The 17812-nt window shown below is 39.5% G+C and overlaps 1 protein-coding gene across 2 annotated transcripts in view; it reads right to left on the bottom strand.

Annotated features, from left to right (window-relative positions):
• Positions 1 to 17812, bottom strand: part of LOC145345167 (AFG1-like ATPase) — a 129455-nt gene that overhangs the window by 44708 nt on the left and 66935 nt on the right. For both annotated transcript variants that reach the window (XM_080192863.1, XM_080192864.1), the window contains exons 7-8: positions 17549 to 17607; positions 388 to 470 (exon numbers count right to left, since the gene is read on the bottom strand). In XM_080192863.1, coding sequence (XP_080048989.1) covers positions 388 to 470; positions 17549 to 17607 — 142 coding nt within the window. The remainder of the gene's footprint in view (positions 1 to 387; positions 471 to 17548; positions 17608 to 17812) is intronic.

The raw sequence follows: 17812 nt of genomic DNA, 5'->3' as shown, positions 1-17812 counted from the left end.
CTACAGCTCAGCTCCAGAGACAAGTGGGAATCATATACAGTGTCAATGTTGGACGGAAAAATAAAAAGGGAATACAGTACAACAAATCATTCTTCTCTGATTATCCACCAAGATTTTCATAGGCCAAAACCTTGCATCACATTTTCATACAGTAGAATGCTTCTCTTCATTGTGGTGAAGCAAATAAAATGATATGTTTTCTCTGTTAATTTTATTGTGGTTAGCTCAATTCATGCTCCAAGATACTGTCGTACTGTACCAGAAGTTGAAGACTTGTGGTATCTGGCAATTTTCATTATTGACTCCAAGTCTGGTGGAGAATCACTGTTGATTCTACTACAGTTTCTCCATGTAATGAACTACCTTAATTTTTCTTTTCAAACTTACAGATAATATAGTTTTCCTGCTCCAGGAAGGTATCTTTTCCTATAGTCAATTTCAGAATCCAGCTGGATAGCTTCACAATACTTCTGCAAAGAAAAACATAACAAAATAAAAATAAAGATTGAACTTCTTTGTCAGCCAAGGAAAAATCACTGATACAAGTTTCAGATGTCGTATTATTTCTATTTATCAGAACAATAGATTTGTATAGAATACACTCTCTGTATGCAAATAAACACCATTTATATCATCGAGGTAATGCATTTGTCAATGTGCTAAGACATCTCATACAATCACAGAGAAAATGTGGAAATAGTAATTGCTTTTCCAAGTTATAGTTAAGCAAGTGCTGTCCAATGAGGGAATCATATCTAATGTTAGACATTAATGTTCATAGGCTGGTTGAAAACGGTCAGTACTCTCACTATTGCAAATGGCCGAAGGGGTATGTAATTTGATATGATCCTCCAGTCATTGGGATGTACAGCACCTGGCATCACATTGACACTGAAACTCATATAGCACTTTAGTCATTGGTATGGTAGGCAGAACATCCTACTTGCTTGACAGTAGCATCCTGTTGGTCAAAAATTCCAAATGTGTAGCCTCTGCTTAGTGGCAGTATGAAACATGGCTTCACCCGCTGTTCAAATGTTTTTCTGAGATACCTTACTTTCCCAGGATAAAGTATACTGAGCACTTGTCAGGTCTGAAAGGGGTGATATTGGGCCCATTCATGACGGTATGCAATATACAGCAAGCAATGATCTAATTGAGGTAGCCAGTATCCCATGGGATAGTTTTGATGCGCCCTAATGCAGCGTCAAGACTGCACAGAAAGAGCAAATTGTTCAGGCCCTATTTCTGAGATTGCCGATAAAGCCAATCTTCTAATACATGGTGTTGGAATCCTAATGTGTCCATGGTTGGATGTGATTCCACAATTGGACAATCCTAAGTGTGCTAATAGTGACACTAATTTGTGATAATCAGTTGAGCTTGTAACATTGCTCATTTACACTTGTTAGAGGTGACATACATTCAATGACAGGGATCAGTTCTCTGTAAACAAAAGCAATCTGTTGAAGCCTTGAGCCTTTTTTGAATTACCCAGAAGCTTGGGGAGCCTATAGTTCCCTACTGCTTTCTCCATGGCAATGCCTCCTGCAACAGAGTCAGGTAAGGAAGCCAAGGGTCAATTTGTGCCACAGGGTGTTTTTGTGATTAGAAGGTTGTTTCCAGTGGGGTTCCTCAAGTCTCAAAACAGACCCCCTTACTGCTTGTGGTATATCCATGATTGAAACTTAAATACAGGAGCATGATTAAGAATTTGCAGATTGTAGTAACTCATGAAAGCCGTTTGGAAAGGAACATCATTTATTACTGAACAGAAAGTAAAGCTACACACACAAGTCCCTGCTTAGGAACACAGTTTTACAGGCCCCAGGCCTGGATCTGCTTTATAAAAGGCTTAGGAAATAAGTTCATTACCTGTTACCAGAGGAACTCATACTCAGTGAGCTGCACAGGGAGATCAATCAGTGATTTCCCATCAGCCTTGTGGGGTTATCATACAGATGACATGAAAGTTAGTTGTGTGATTAATGGGCAGGAAGAAGCTTTCAATTGTGGATAAAAAAGGGACCACTCTCCCTTGGCCCTGATAACTTTACTTACCTCAATTAAATCTTTTTTCAGTCTTCTTTGTTCTGAAGAAAACAACCACAACCTATCCAATCTCCCTTCACAGCTAAAATTTTCTATTCTTGATAACATTCTCATAAATCTCTTGTATCCTTTCTAATGTGATCACACTCTTCTTGTAATGTTGTGTCAAGAACACAATGCAGTTCTAACATGACCAACCTCCTTTTATACTCTAGGCCTCAGCCAATAAAGAATAAAGAGAATTAGCGCAAGGGGAGGACAAACAAGACAAGGAAATGTACAATAAATTTTATGATTCGGAAAGTGTACGGGAAGAAAGGGACCATAGAGTTTGTGTCTATAGATCCTTGAAGGTGAAAAAACAGATAGCTAGAGTGTTCAGGGAGGTACATGTAATGCTTTTCTTTATTGGCTGAGGCCTAGAATATAAAAGGAAGTTGGTCATATTAGAACTGCATTGTGCTCTTGACAGAACATTACAAGAAGAGTGTGATCAGATTAGAAAGGATACAAGGGATTTATGAGAATGTTATCAAGAATAGAAAATTTTAGCTATGAAGGAAGATTGTATAGGTTGTGGTTGTTTTCTTTGGAACTAAGAAGACTGAAAAAAGATTTAATTGAGGTAAATAAAGTTATCAGGGCCAAGGGAGAGTGGTTAGGGAGGATCTATTTCCTTCAGCAGGGAGGTCAATAACCAGGGCAGCACAGACTTAAAATGATTGGTGGAAAGATTAAAGGAGAATTGAGGAGTAATTCTTCTCACTTGGAGGGTGATGGGATTTGGAACTCCCTGTCTGAAAAGGTGGTAGAGGCAGAAGTTCTCATCACATTGTAAAAATACTTGGATATGGAGTGCAAGTGCCATAATCCACAGCTACAACAGCTGGAATGTGGAGTGAGGTTGGTTGATCTTTTTCAGCCAGCAGGGATTCAATGGCCTCCTTCTGTGCCATAAATCCTTTTATGTTGCCGAGTGTTCAACAGGCAACTTAAAACAAGATGAACAGGTTTTTATTTAAACTAAATGAGTTCTGGTCATTTTTATCAAAGTCTACGTGTGCCTTTTACAGGAGATAGTTATGCCAGATATCTTCTGTACATGCTGAGAAAAGTAGAAACATTGCTATGAGGATATGAGTTACTATTTAATACAGCAGTTGTAAGTTATTTAGTATTTTTTTCTATGGGTGGCACGGTCACACAGTTGTAAGGACTGTTGCCTCACAGCGCCAGAGACCCAGGTTCAATTCCCAGCCTGGGTCAATGTCTGTGCGGAGTCTGCATGGATTTCCTCCCACAGTCCGAAAGACGTGCTGGTTAAGTGCACTGGCCATGCTAAATTCTCCCTCAGCGTACTTGGTCAGGTGCTGGAGTGTGGCGATTCGGGGAATTTTCACAGTAACTTCATTGCAATATTAATGTAAGTCTACTTGAGACACTGATAAATAAACTGAACTTAAACAAAAGAGATTTGCTAATCTTAACTAATGCAAAATTGATGTTGTATCACTGTGACTATTAATTTTTAAAACTGCTTAATAAATGTGATATGTAGTTAAAGGTCAAGTCAAAATGCTATTCTGCCTCTTTCTAAAGATTTAGTAGATTATACTGAGGGCAGGTGATAAAACAAAAATGGATTGTCTGTTCAGTCTTTGGGTGCACCATTCATTCACTTAGATATCTAGGCAAGTGAAATTACTTTCTCTGGGGGCATAAGGAGTTAGGATTTACTTACTTACCAGGCAGCACAGTGGCACAGTGGTTAGCATTGCTACCTCACAGCCCCAAGAACTTGGGTTCGATTCCTGGCTTGGGTCACTGTCTCTGTGGAGTTTGCATATTCTCCCCATGTCTTTGTGGGTTTCCTCTGAGTGCTTTGGTTTCATCCCACAGTCCAAAGTTGTGCGGGTTAAGTGCATTGGTCATGTTAAATTGCCCCTTAATGTGTCCTGGGATGTGTAGATTAGTGGGGTAAATATGTGGGGTATAGGGATAAGGCCTAGATGAGATTGTTGATAGTGCAGACTTGATGGGCTGAATGGCATCTTTCTGCACTGTAGGGTTTCTATGTCTACAACTTTGTCTGAAATGCAGGAGACAAAAATAGCTAATGTTGTTGGGATCAAACTATCATCATCAAATGTGAAGATAATTTCATAGGTAAGTTTTTTAACTGAGGCTTGTAATTTCTTCATATGTGGCACTGTCAATGGGAACAATATTTGGGAGTGTATGAAAGCACCTTTATCAACATTTTCCATTGTTGCAAAGTAAATATATTTCATACACCATCATTAAGCTGAGCAAGTTTACAGGATGCTACTGACAGCATTTAAGTATTTGGCTCCATTCAAGTACAAGATTTGTCATGCATGTTCAAGAATGCCAATTTCTGCTCAACAGAACACTAATCAAATATGAGTGCATCTACTAGATACGTCATCATTCTGAGTCTTTACCAGCCAAGAGACATGACAAAATGGGTTTCCCCATGGTTACATTTTTATTGAGACAAACAGAATCTTTTTCCTCTGGAAACCGATATTCTTGATGATTTATCAATCTTTTAGGGGAGGAGTTGGGTGTTTGGGAGTAGAAGGGAGAGAAAGGGGGTAATTTGCATAAAGTGTTTTTTCCTTTGGCGGTTTAACTGAAATCCAAAAAAAAAGTTTTTCAGATTGAAAATGTGGTACATCACTGTTTGTATCTATCTCTGGATACATCTTTATACCCAAGTCCCAGGACTGCCATGTGCAAAAGGAATTGAATGCCTTATGGCAGGAAGATGTTTACAAAGAAGTTTATTTTAAAAGTTTGCAAAAAGGATTTTCTAAGATAATCACATGACAAGCAAGTGTTAATAGATGAGAGAGAGAGATGTACAGAGAAAAAAAATCAAGCTCCACGGTACACAGGGATTAAGGTTAAATCATATTTATAGATTTCTCAAGTTGATCTGCTGTACTGCGTATTAAGGATTTTTAAAAGATACTGTGGCTTGATTCCCGTCTTTCATTTACTCTCTATAATTGGAAATAATTGTCCTGAATTACTTTTATTCACGCTGTCAGGGTTCTTGACAGGCATTATAGTGATTTTCAATGATGCAATCTTTCATCTCTGATGTATCTTTGCAACCCATTGAGACTCTAGATCATGGAAGTTTCTGTGCTGCGAAAGGACAAAAGATTAGGCATACGTGCAAAGGCAATAAAGAGAACAAAGCTGCAGTTTGCATGACATGAATGAGGAACTTTCTGGTGATGTTATGAGCAAGATAAAGCAGGTTCTGAAAACTTCTGGCATGTATAACAAAACCTTTGCACCTTGCTGACCACTTACAGCTTCCCAGGTTAGTGCATTAGATAGAATTCTCATCAGACTCCTCTATAACCAAGAAAACTTGAGTTTTTTTTGTTATTGGTCCAATTGTAGCCATCAATAGAAATCAGGCCCATCTTGGGCTTCACTGAACATTAGATTGTGGACTGCCATGACTACTGTGACATGCATAGGTTTCCAACAGGCAGCCTCTCTCAGCATAGGGAAGACTCAGGCAAAGCAAGTGCCCAACATTCGAAGTAATTGTAGAGAAGGCTCAGGTATTCTAATGCAAAGGTGTTAAAACTATGCAGGAAGGAAACTCAGCACTCTCAAAGGCAAGTATTTTTTTAAGTTTGTTTTTCAGGGTAGCAGGATGGAGAGCCATTTAAATAGGAAGAATCATTTTTCAACTCATCTACATTAACAGCCTTTCTAATGTGTACAGACTATCCAAATGGCCAATTTGGAAGTCTTATATTCCAGTTGGATATTTGGAGATTAAGTGTTTTCAAAATGCAGTGATGGCAGCCTAAGGGTTAACTACCACAGCTGATGATAGTCAGCAATATACAGAAACGTTTCTGACCAGCAGTGATTAATAATGATTCCAGAAATAATGCTGCAACAAGTTCCACCCTACTATACTATCAATCCCTGTCCTAATCAGCCTTTAAAATTTAGGTTGTTAAGAACTGATTCTTTGAATCATTCATAATTGCACAGTGAAGTGCTCAAAATGCATAAATGAAGATTGCCAAGTCAACTACGGGAACCCTGCATGAGACATGAATACATATAATCCCATTTAAGTGAGGCACTGCAATGCTTTGTCAGTACCCCTGCACTCTCTTTGTTTTGGGATACAAAATCTCCCCACAGACAAGCTACAAGTTCCAGAAAGCCATAATATGATGAGTTTGAGATGGTTTCACTTTAATAAGGAGATTGTGCAGTTTAGTTTTTTTAAAGATATGCTGCAATATTCTATTAATATTCCTCAAAATAACGGAGGGGAAGCTATTCAGCCCAACATGCCTGCACGGTTCTCTGAAACTGCCCGTTCTTTTGTCATTTCCTCTCTTAAACTTTTTAAATTCTTACTTTTCAAAACGCATCCATTTTATTTTAAAAATACTATTAGAAAATCTATTTCCAACCTGTTTTTTGAGGAAGCATTCTGCACCCTGACACCTCTGTATGAAAATAAAATTCTCAAAACTTTTCCCTTTAATAACGATCTTAAACTTATGACTGAGTAAACAGTTCCTCGACCAATTTTACTTCATCAAAACTCAATTCTGAGCATCTCTCATTAAATCTGCTTTCTATTCAATTCTCAGTAGTGACCAAAGCGACGTTAGAAGTTAACCTGCAACCAAAAAAATGTGGTCTTCAAATTACTACTCACCTTCTTGTTTTATCACTCGCAAACAATGGGGAAACAATGGGTCCCATTCTCCCATTGCGACCTGCAACTTTTTTGGCGGGTCGGGTCAGGAGATGCATGTCGGTCATTTTGCGGGTTCCCCGCAAGCTTCTACGATCTGCGCGCATCTCCCAACCGGAAGAAAATGACGCTGTCAGGAATGCCCAGATGTCCAGTGGGAAGTGAGATAAGTCATTTGAATATGTTTAACATACATTTTAAATGTATTTTAAATGCCATTATCAGGCTGGGCACGCAATTAATCAGGTCTGATAGCGTCTCCCACCCCGCCAGAGTATTTCATTCTGGCGGGATTTAGAGTAGCTCCCTACATTCGGGGAACAAGCGGGAAATCCCAGGCTGAAAGGGGGCGATTGGGGGCCCCCAAGGAGTTGGGCACTGGGCCCCCTGGTCATGGATAACCTGGTAGTGCCAGCCTATGCCCCTGGGCACTGCCCAAAGGGCACTGGGCAATGCCAAGGGGCTGGGACCTAGTGTGGGCAGGGCCTAGGGGGCAATTGGTGGGGTTGGGGAGTCCCGCTGCTACTTTGCATTGCAATCAGTCTGGGCTGGAGGAGGGGTGAGCTGGACTTCAAGGCACTTTTGGTGGAGGAGGTGGGGTGGGGGGGAGGGTGCAGGGCTGGCCCAGGGATTGTTGTGGGGGCCGTGATTGGGCCGTGGGGAGGGCTGGAAGGGCAGCACTGTGGGGGGCCTGGATTGGCCAGCAAATGGGGAATCTGACAGATTGGGGCCAACACGTATGTGCAGGGTTCCAAAGCTGTCAGACTCTGGCGCAAATAGGCCTCCGCTACCCCCCCACCCCAGGTTTTTAATGATATTCATGATTGTGAATGCTGCATTGCACAGAGTGAGGAGATTCAGGTCTGAAGCTGCATTGAAAAAACAGTCATGATACAGAACAGTTTTCCCACCAATTGAACGCCTGAGGGGAATCACCCCCAATATTCTAGATCTGGTCACTTCAAAATAGAGTTATGTTACACTTTGCAAAATGGAAAGTTACTAGAAACATTTTGCCCCAAAGCTCACAATGGCATGGTGGCACTGTGGTTAGCATGGCTGCCACACAGCGCCAGGGGCCTAAGTTCCACTCCTGGCTTGGGTCACTGTCTGTGTGGAGTCTGCATGTTCTCCCGTGTCTGCGTGGGTTTCCTCTGGGTGTTCCAGTTTCCTCTCACATTCTGAAAGGCATGCTGGTTAGGTGCATTGATCTGAACAGGCACCAGACTGTGGCAACAAGGGGAATTTCACAGTAATTTCATTGTAGTGGTAAGGTAAGCCTTACTTGTGACTAATAAACTTTAACTTTTAACTTTAACATGTTTCCAAGCTTGTGAGGCTGTTCACCACTATGAAACCTTAATGACAAGAGACAAGATTCAACTGGAATGTTAGATTTAAAGTGCTGTTAATGAAAGGCTTCACTTATTTAATAATAAAGACCAACAACGTATACTTAAATCACACACCATATGAAAAATCAAGGTCAACATTTAAGGAGATGGGGAGGGAGCAGCAAAACAAATTAGGAATGGAGGAGCCCAATAGAAATATTTTTTGGATACCTTTTGATGTAGAGGGAAGGAGGTAGTGAGGAGGTTGTTTTTCTCAAAGAAATTGCAAGGATCAAGGAGATAGTGGCTGAAGGATCAATCTGTGAGGCTGGAGGTTGAAAACTGATCAAATATTAGGGTGAAGCTTAAAATGATTTGAAGATGAAAAGTGGATCTTGAAATTAATTTGCTATAACACAGGGGAACCAGTGCAAGGTGTCAAGGATGCCAATGAGAGGATCGGTAGGACTTGTAAAAAGCTCAGGAGCAGTTGAAGTTTGTGAAGAATGTGGAAATGAGTACCAGGTAGGAAATCTTCAAAGAAATCAATTCTGAAGACGATATCTGCAACAGAATTGGGTTTTGCATTGATAGGGAAGAGAAAGGGCATAAAGCCAAGAAAGTTCCATAAACGCATAAGTGCATGCCCTTTGCATTTGTTGTGACATTATCAGCTCACTTTCACAACTTGCCACAGAAAAATGCAAACATTTGTACAAGGTTAAGTCTTAATCTATGGCAAATATTATAAGCCCTTTAGAGGACAACACTGGTGAGGTATTAATGGGAAACACAGGGATGGAGGACGCACTAAACCAATATTTTGCCTCTGTCTTCATGATAGGAAATAATGAAAATTTTCCAAAAAAACTGCAGTTAATGCAGAGGAACTTGGTGCAATAACCATCACTAGGGAGAAGGTATTGAATAAACTAATGGGATTGAAGTCATCTAAATCTCTGGGATCTGATGGCGTGCACCCTAGGGTATTAAAGGACGTTGCAGCAGAGAAAGTGGATGCATTGATGGTGATATTCCAAAATTCCTTGGATTCTGGTAAGGTTCTGGTGGGTTGAAAACACGCTAGTATGACACCCCAATTCAAAAAGGGAGAGAGACAAAAAGTAGGAAACTATAAGTTGGTTAGCTTGACCTCTGTGGAGAAATTGCTGGAGTCAATCATTAACGAGGAAATGACCTCATTTGGAAAGACAAAGTTCATTCCACCATTGTCAGTATGGTTTTATGAAGGATAAGTCATGCTTGACAAACTTGCTTAAGTTCTTTGAGGAAATAACCAGCAAGGTGGATAATGGGGAACCTGTGGATGTGGAACATCTAGACTTCCAGAAGATGTTTGACAAGGTGCCGCATAGAAGATTGATCCAGCAGATGAAATCACAGGGGTTGGGGTAGAATACTAGATTAGATTGAGTATTGGCTGACTGAAAGAAAGCAGAGGGTTGGAATAAATGGGTCCTTCTCTAGCTGGAAAAATGTTACTAGCTGGGGCGCTGCAAGAGTTAGTCCTTGGACCTCAACTATTTACAATCTATATAAGTAGGGACAGAGTGTAACATAGCCAAATTTGTGGATGATACTCAAATAGATGGGAAAGCAGGCAGTGAAGAGGAGATAGAGATTTTAGAGACAGATATAGACTAGGAGAATGGCCCAAAATTTGGTAGATGGAGTTTAATGTGGATAAGTAAGAGATGATCATTTTGGCCTAAAATATAGGAAGGCAAATTATCTAAATGGAAAGCAGATTCAAAATGCATCTGGGCAGAAGGATTTGGGTTTCTTTGTCCATGAATTGCAGTAAGTTGGTATGTAGGTACAGCACATAATAAAAAAGGCAAATAGAATGTTGGCATTTATTGCAAAGGGACTGAATATAAAAGTAGAGAAGTGTTGCAATTGTATCTGCGGTATTGTGTCCAGTTTTGGTCTTCTTATTTGAGGAAGGATGTGGCGGCATCGGAGGCAATTCAGAGGAGGTTCACCAAATTGATTCCGGGGATGAAACAGTCGAAGAAAGGTTAAACAGTTTGAGTTTATATACTCGTTGGAGTTCAGAAGGATGAGAGGGGATCTGTTCGAGGTATATAGAATACTAAAAGGGATTGATGGAGCAAACATAGACCAATTGCCCCTTGTGGGGCAATCTAGAGCAAAAGGTCACAGATATAGGTTGAAAGGTAGTAATATTTAAAACTGAGATGAGGGGGAACTACTTCGTGCAGAGGGTGGTGAAAAGGTGGAACTCGCTGCGCTGTAGCATGGTGGAGTCTGAAACATTAAATGGTTTCGAGGAGGAGATAGATGTATTTCTGATTTTTTTAAAAAATGGGTTAAAGGGATAAAGGGAACAGGTAGGGAGGTGGATTTGAGACCAGGGAGCGATCAGCCATGAGCTGATTGAATAGCAGAGCAGGCTTGATGCGCTACATTTGCTCTCATCTGTTCCTAATTTCTACATCGCTATGTACAATAAAATCTGTGCCAATAATCGATGGTCAAGGTTGAAACACTGAAATTTACCTCAGGTGATTGTAGAGGAAAGATCATGAGGAGATGTAGTAGCTCCATCAGATTGGAATGAGTGAAACAATACAAGACCTTTCTGCTGGAGGCAGCTTTTACTGCATTTTAAAGCACATTTCAAAGTTTTTATTTTTCAAACATGGATGCAGCAGTTTGTTTCGCAAGTATTTTCTATCCTCACATATTCAGGAGCACGGGATCAGGAGTAGACCATTCAGCCCCTTGTGCCTGTTCCTTCAGCTATTCAGATCATGAACTGATCGGCACAATTAAACCCATTACATTTTGGTCTGGAGGGGATACTACCAATCTCAGTTTTGAAATTTTCAATTTGCATCCAGCCACAGCTGCATTTTGGGGGACAGAGTTCCAGATTTCAACTATCCTTTGTCTGAAGGAGTACTCCCAACATCACCAATGAATAGCCTAACTCTATAAGGTTATGCCCTTGACTCCCAGACCAGAGGAAATAGTTTCCTATCAATTGTTTAATCATCTTAAACAACTCAAATAGGTTGCTTCTTAAATCTTCTCTACTCATGGGAACACAAATATGTTAACCAGCGTATTATCAGGGGAAATTAAACCCCATTTGGAAAACACTTGCGCTGATTGCTAGGTGTCATGAAATCATAAAGCAACATCAAAACCTACATAGAAGGGACTAAAAATCAGCTTAATCCAGTACCAAACATTTTGTCTCATTTTGGCTTAATTAAATGTATTTTCCTCAGATGGTTTTCAGCCTCTATAACCATTTATTTGAATATTAGAAGCACATTGATTATAGATCAGAGGATTCAAAATAACAAACCATTATAGAGCTGAAAGAACCTTTTCAAGACCACACGATAATTAAACTAATATTCCAGCATGTCATCCCAGAAGCTTTTAAAATTTTAATATCTGTGAATTTGAAACACAATCCCTTCTAGAGCTCTTGTAACAAACCTTTATTCCTCTATACTTGCAAGGCAAAACATGAGCAAAACAGCAGCAAATTAGTAAAACCAGGGGAAGAATTAAAAGTCCTCAGTTGCTGTGTTTGCACAAGGAACCAATTCTAATCAGTGCTGGAACAACCTTCTATACTTATTTTCCCTTTGTACACAGTGATCACATAGGAAGAAGCCAAAATAGCAGCGTGATGTGCATTTGTTTTTTTTTTGCAAAAAAATCACCATTTCCACAGTGAGAATACTGAAACCCATCCTCAGCAACAAACAAAGATCAGGTTTACATCCCTGTGGACAGTATCTGTACTTTCTTTTAAAAGTCATATCTGTGTGCTATATTACTACATGCAAGACACAGCTTGTAAAAAGTCAAGTTAAAACACTTTTTCCACCTACAAACTCTACCTTGCGCCTGAACCACTTTTAAGATAGGAGTTCAATTTTTTGATCTATTATTGTTTGATCCAGAGGGAGAAACTAGAGATAACTAACTCCTTCAGCTGTGTTGAGGTCTACTCCTCATTACCAACAGCTGAAAACTTTTGATGCTTTTTGTTTGAAAAGAATCAACCAACCTCAAAGCACTTGGTCTAAAGCAAATAGGGGGCTGTAGTCCTTTCACCATTTCTGTGTTACAGCTATTATGCAAAAAGTATAAAACACTGCCTTTATGCTGCCAAGCCACAACTACTCTTCTTACATCAAAGCATTTTCACCACAAGGGTTTTTTCTTCCAAATTTATTCATTCCCAAAACAGAAGACAACGATTCATACACCCTAATTACATCTAATTATCAATTCTTTTTTCTGTGACCAACTTCAGCCAGAGCTATTTATTACTTGCATTTCTCACACCCTCCCCCATGCCTTTTGCAAGACAGCTAACATAATGGCAAGTTCTTTGGAGGACAATTATTATTTCTTTTATGGCCTGTTATAAAGGTTCTACCTGCATTAAATAATTATTCTATTATTAGTTTCAACAGAAAATGCATGTTAAATATGGGGACCTCCTGGTTAATTTGACAGTTCCCCATAGTGTTGCTGCTTAGTGGCAGTGGAAACGACCTCTCCTGTGGGGCTTCTCCTCATGCTTTCTTTTCATGATCTAAATGAGACGTTTATTGGATTAGGGTTCTTCTCTGCAGACCTCCGAGGTGGCCTGTAACAAAGAACTTAAAAATCCCAATGACTATACTAATTGCCCTGGGATTAAAAACAGAAAACTTGATTCGGCATTACATCAGTACACCAAAAACAGAGGAAATTTATTAGTTTCATTATGGGCCCTGATCCTTTCAACTAGAGTGGGAGCTAGTGGGCAAGGCATGGTAATAGTTAGACTTTCATTAGAAACTTAAACAATAGACAATTGACATGGGCCTAATTGTGTGATGCCAAATAAGCCTCACATACTTTTGAAGTGAGGAGAAAAGGCATATTCTTAAAAATTGAGACAAAAATAGGTGGCAAAGATTCAGAGTTCAGCTAAGAATTAAAATGACGTCAGTGGGCAGACTCTGCACTGCAAAGTCAATTGATAAGCAAATACATCGGCAGCAGATTAACCCGAGTACTCAGCTCAGGTGACAGCCGCACAGAGGTCACAGTACTGACCTCACAGGTTGGTCTCTGGGTCATTGTAGCCTATAAAAGGCTGTTGTAGTGTCAAAGTCTTATAAGGCTGCAATCTGACAACTCAATTTAAGCTTCCAGGCAGATGACTCTAAGAGGATGGTTAATAGCTCATGCCATTCACGACTGGAAAGATGCTTGTTAATGGAACAGAGGTATCTGAGTTAAAAAATACTAAGAAGCATCAATCTATCGGACGCGAGAAAATAAAATAAGAAGCATGGAGGAAAAATTGTTTAACATCTCAGTATCCGTTAGTTAAGTACTATGTGATCAGAATGCCTCATAGCAGCTATTGGAAATTATCTTTTGCAAAATTAAATGTTTTAAAAGCTCAACAGTGGCAAGAGAGGTCAGTGTTCTGCCATTCAAAGCAACTGCTATATTTGCTCATGATGGTAAAGGCTTCGCAGCTGTCACGTCACGAGACTCTCAGTTCTAACTGTCCATAAGAAGACTTTGTGACTTCTGAAGTTACCTCATACTTTCAATATAGTTGATTGCTCTGGCAACAGAGGATCTTCCCAATCTGAAGTCAAGTGAAAAAATGTTCAAATTTAAGCTTATTTGAGTATTTGTCTTTTACTTATTAATAATAAGGGTCAACCGACAATCAGAAAAAAATGCTGATTTTGATTTCATTTTGTTGCTAGGTTAGCTTCTCTTGTCTCATTTTAAAATCTTGGTTGAGTGTCTGGTATGAAACAGTGCCTTTTCATCTGAGTTTGAACTCAAATTTGAGTGATTCAAATTAATACAATTAAAAAAAGTCACCAAGAGAGAAAAGCATTTAGTAAATTGTAAGAGAAAGCAATTTGACTTCGAATTGCTGGCTTCCAAGAAGAGATACTGGTAAAAATAAATGGAAATGAAATTGTTTTTCATTTGATTTGATTTATCATTGTAACATGTATTCGTATACAGTGAAAGGTATTGTTTCTCGAGTGCCATATGCACAAAGCATATCGTTCATTGAGAAAGAAAGAAGAGGATGCAGAATTTAGTGTTATAATCATAGCTAGGTGTTGTCAAATCTGTAAGAGATTGAATTAAAGCACTGTAACAAAGTTTAAAAGAGTTAAAATAGAGTTTTAAAAACATAGAATGAGAGTGAAAAAAAGGGATTAAAGGATATGCCGGGTATGGCTGCAAGAAGTCGCCACGCTCCGGCGCCATCTTGGAAACCAAGAACTATACAACAGTACACCGGCACATTGAAGGAACACAGTACAACTGAATGTAGGGGCATGAAGGACGAGTATTTCCCACACCTCCAGTGAAAAAGCAACTTGATTTGACGTGCTGAGCAAGTTATGTGATACAGCTTGCGAGCATTCTCCGCAATGGATTTTCAGGAGTAAACTCCCAAACAGTGGGGACAAATAAACCCAGTTGCACCCAGAGTTGTAGCATTCTGTTCCTGTACCCCTTCCACTCAGTTCCATGGAAGGAAAGACAAAACATGTCCAAGGAGGTAGCCAAACTTGAGATTAAAATCCATGATGATTTTGAAACTACAATAAAGTAAAAGCAAGTATGCTTATTCCCTGTCCCCAATTACATGATGTGGAGATGCTGGCGTTGGACTGGGGTAAACACAGTAAGAAGTCTCACAACACCAGGTTAAAGTCCAACAAGTCCAAAACTGGTGTTGTGAGACTTCTTACCCAATTACATGTACAGTAACGTACGAATCTGTTTTGACAAGTGGAAACTGAAGTCAATGTGTATTAATCCTGAGAATATGTTTTCGGGTACCCTGAAATACACAGTCTGACTGTATTTTTGTTATTCTTTCATGGTGGATGACACTGGCAAGATACTACCGGTCCCTTGAACTGAGTAGCTTGCTATGCCAATTCAATGGGCACTTATTGGTCATCCACACTGTTGTGGGTCCGGAGTCCCATATAGGTCAGACCAGGTAAGGATGGCAGATTTCTCTCCCAAAAGGACAATCAGTAAAATCAGATGGGTTTTTACAACAATCGATGATAGTTACCAGCTAGCTTTCAATTCCATATCTTATTAATTTAGTTTATGTTCTACCAACTGCCATGGTGGGATTTAAAGCGGTGTCCCAAGAGGATTAGTCCAGACTTCTGAATTACCAGTCCACTGATATAACCACAATACCATAGCCTCCCCTTCAATATAACTGTTACATAGAATTTACGCCACAGAAACAGACCATTGGTACAATTGGTCTGCACCAGTATTTATGCTTTTCTTCCATTAAAATTACCTCTTCCCAACTTTTCCCACTGAAGTCCACAATTCCATTCAATTCCTGAGTATGCTTCAAGTCTCTCTTAAAATTATCAGTACTACCTGCCTCAACCATTTGATGTAGCATCAAGATTCACACACTCAGCATACTAACAAAAATCTGACTAAATTCTTTGTCTGATAGTAACAATCTTTAATTTCTGTTTCCTGGTTCTGGACTCACTCACAAGTGGAAATATCATCACCACGTCCACCCTATTGAAGCCACTCGGAATTTTAAAAATACCTCGAATAGGTTTCCTCTTGGTGTTATCTTTTGCAGAACCCCAGATACCTTAATCTTGCCCATAGTTTAATCCTTTCAATTTGGAAAGAATCCACGCACTCTTGTGTTTCAATATGCCTTTTGTAGTATGGCGAGTAGAACTGCTCACCTTATCCATGTGACCTTGGTATCATCCTGTTTTTGTGTTTTATCCCTCTGGAAATGATCCCTACTATTTTGATCCCTACTATTCCCTACTATGCACTCTTTATGGCATTGTCTTGTGTTGCTACTTTTAGCGATTAACATACGCGTTCTCAGGTACCTTTATTGTTCTACCCGATTTGGATTTTGGCCTTCCAAGCAAAGGTGGTCTTTATTTCTTCAATCAAAATGTACCACGCCTTTCCATATAGAATTTTACGTAATTTCTCCACCATTCCATTCATATATTAAGACCTGTTTATGTCTTTCTGTATTTTGATGCAGTCTTCCACATTATTAGCAATGAAATGAAATGAAAATATGAAAGCCGCCAAAATCCCAGATGACCATTGCTGCTCTCCCGCTTTTTGAGAGAGAGAGAGAGAGAGCTGATTGGCAGGGATTTAACCTGAGGGTCACCATACCTTAGGCAATATTGAGAAGGCAGGACCTTCATGCTTAACCTCAGCTGGTACGGAAATTGAACCTGCAAACCCACACTGTTGGCATCACTCCACATCACAATCCAGCTGTCCAGTCAACTGAGGTAACCGGCTCCCTTGTTAGCAATACCCACCAATTTGATATCATCTACAATTTTTGACACCATTCCTCCAATTCCCAAGTCTAAATCATTTAGATAAATGGTGAATGGAAGGTGGTGAGTGGGGAAAAAAAAATAAAATTTTCCCAGCTTTGCGATGAAAATATTGACTGAAAAATCAGTTACAAACAATTCTGCCAGAACATGTATCAGGAAACCTGCAAACGTCAACCCAGAGCCATAGTTTGTGTAAGAGCTCGCAAGTTCTGCTCTCCTTGTCAACACAATCAATATAATGTAGCAACCTGTATGCACAATGAATAAAGAGTCAAACTGTTTAGCTGATACAAATGTTTTTTCAAAAATAAATAAATTTAGTTACGCCTGCCTGTGTCACTCAACAAAAAATAAACAACTAGAAAAAAATTCTGTTTCCCTTCACAATTCAGAGATGTAAGATCCTGGTGATTAATAATGTCTTGGCAGAAACTATTACATAAATCCAATAAGCTGTCAAGAGGGTTAACCATTTCTCTAATCATTCCAAGCCCACTGGTCAGCATGCCCTTAAAAAGAATAGATATCTCCAACACCCGTTGGAACAGAATGAATGTACTTAAGCTGTGGCACAAAAGACACGCCAATTCAAAACTCCATTCAGATACATTTCTACACCAGAAGTAAATTACTCCTCTCCCTCACATCACACCTGCAATATTCCTCAACAAATTGCTCTTGCCCATTTGTTTTTCTTTTAAAATTGCCTGTGGCAGTCACAGAGTTAAGAAACAAACAAGCCATCGAGTTGCTGTGTTGCCCACTCAAAAATCTAAGGACCTGTCATTGTTCGATTCCCCTTTTTGAACAGCAATTCCATTAGCAGCATTGGTGGAGTAATTATTAGTAGCATTCTCCTTGAAGGCAAGATCAAAGGAACCAGTGTAAACCCTGATTATCAATATTACAGTCAGAAAGAGAAAACATCAAAACATGACTTCTTTTACCTTCAGGACAGCAATGAATGGCACAAAGTTAGCCCTCTGAAGCCCATTTTTATAGAGGTCTGAAAGAGAAAATTGGCATTAGCTTTGCTACTTAGTTTGATAATAGCATTTCTTTCTTCACTTTGGCAAATACACCCCAACAACAATAGCAGATAATAGCAAGACCAAAGACACAAAATTGATTCCTGCTCGAGCAATATATAGAGTTCTTTATATTGATCAGTGATAGTTATGGTGTGAACTAGTGTCTGAACAACAGCAGAA

The sequence above is a fragment of the Carcharhinus amblyrhynchos genome, chromosome 7, assembly GCF_965287045.1.
Source record: "Carcharhinus amblyrhynchos chromosome 7, sCarAmb.v2.hapA, whole genome shotgun sequence".
NCBI classification, from domain to species: domain Eukaryota; kingdom Metazoa; phylum Chordata; class Chondrichthyes; order Carcharhiniformes; family Carcharhinidae; genus Carcharhinus; species Carcharhinus amblyrhynchos.
Note: the sequence above shows the minus strand (reverse complement) of the source record. Positions and strands in the feature narration are given on the sequence as shown.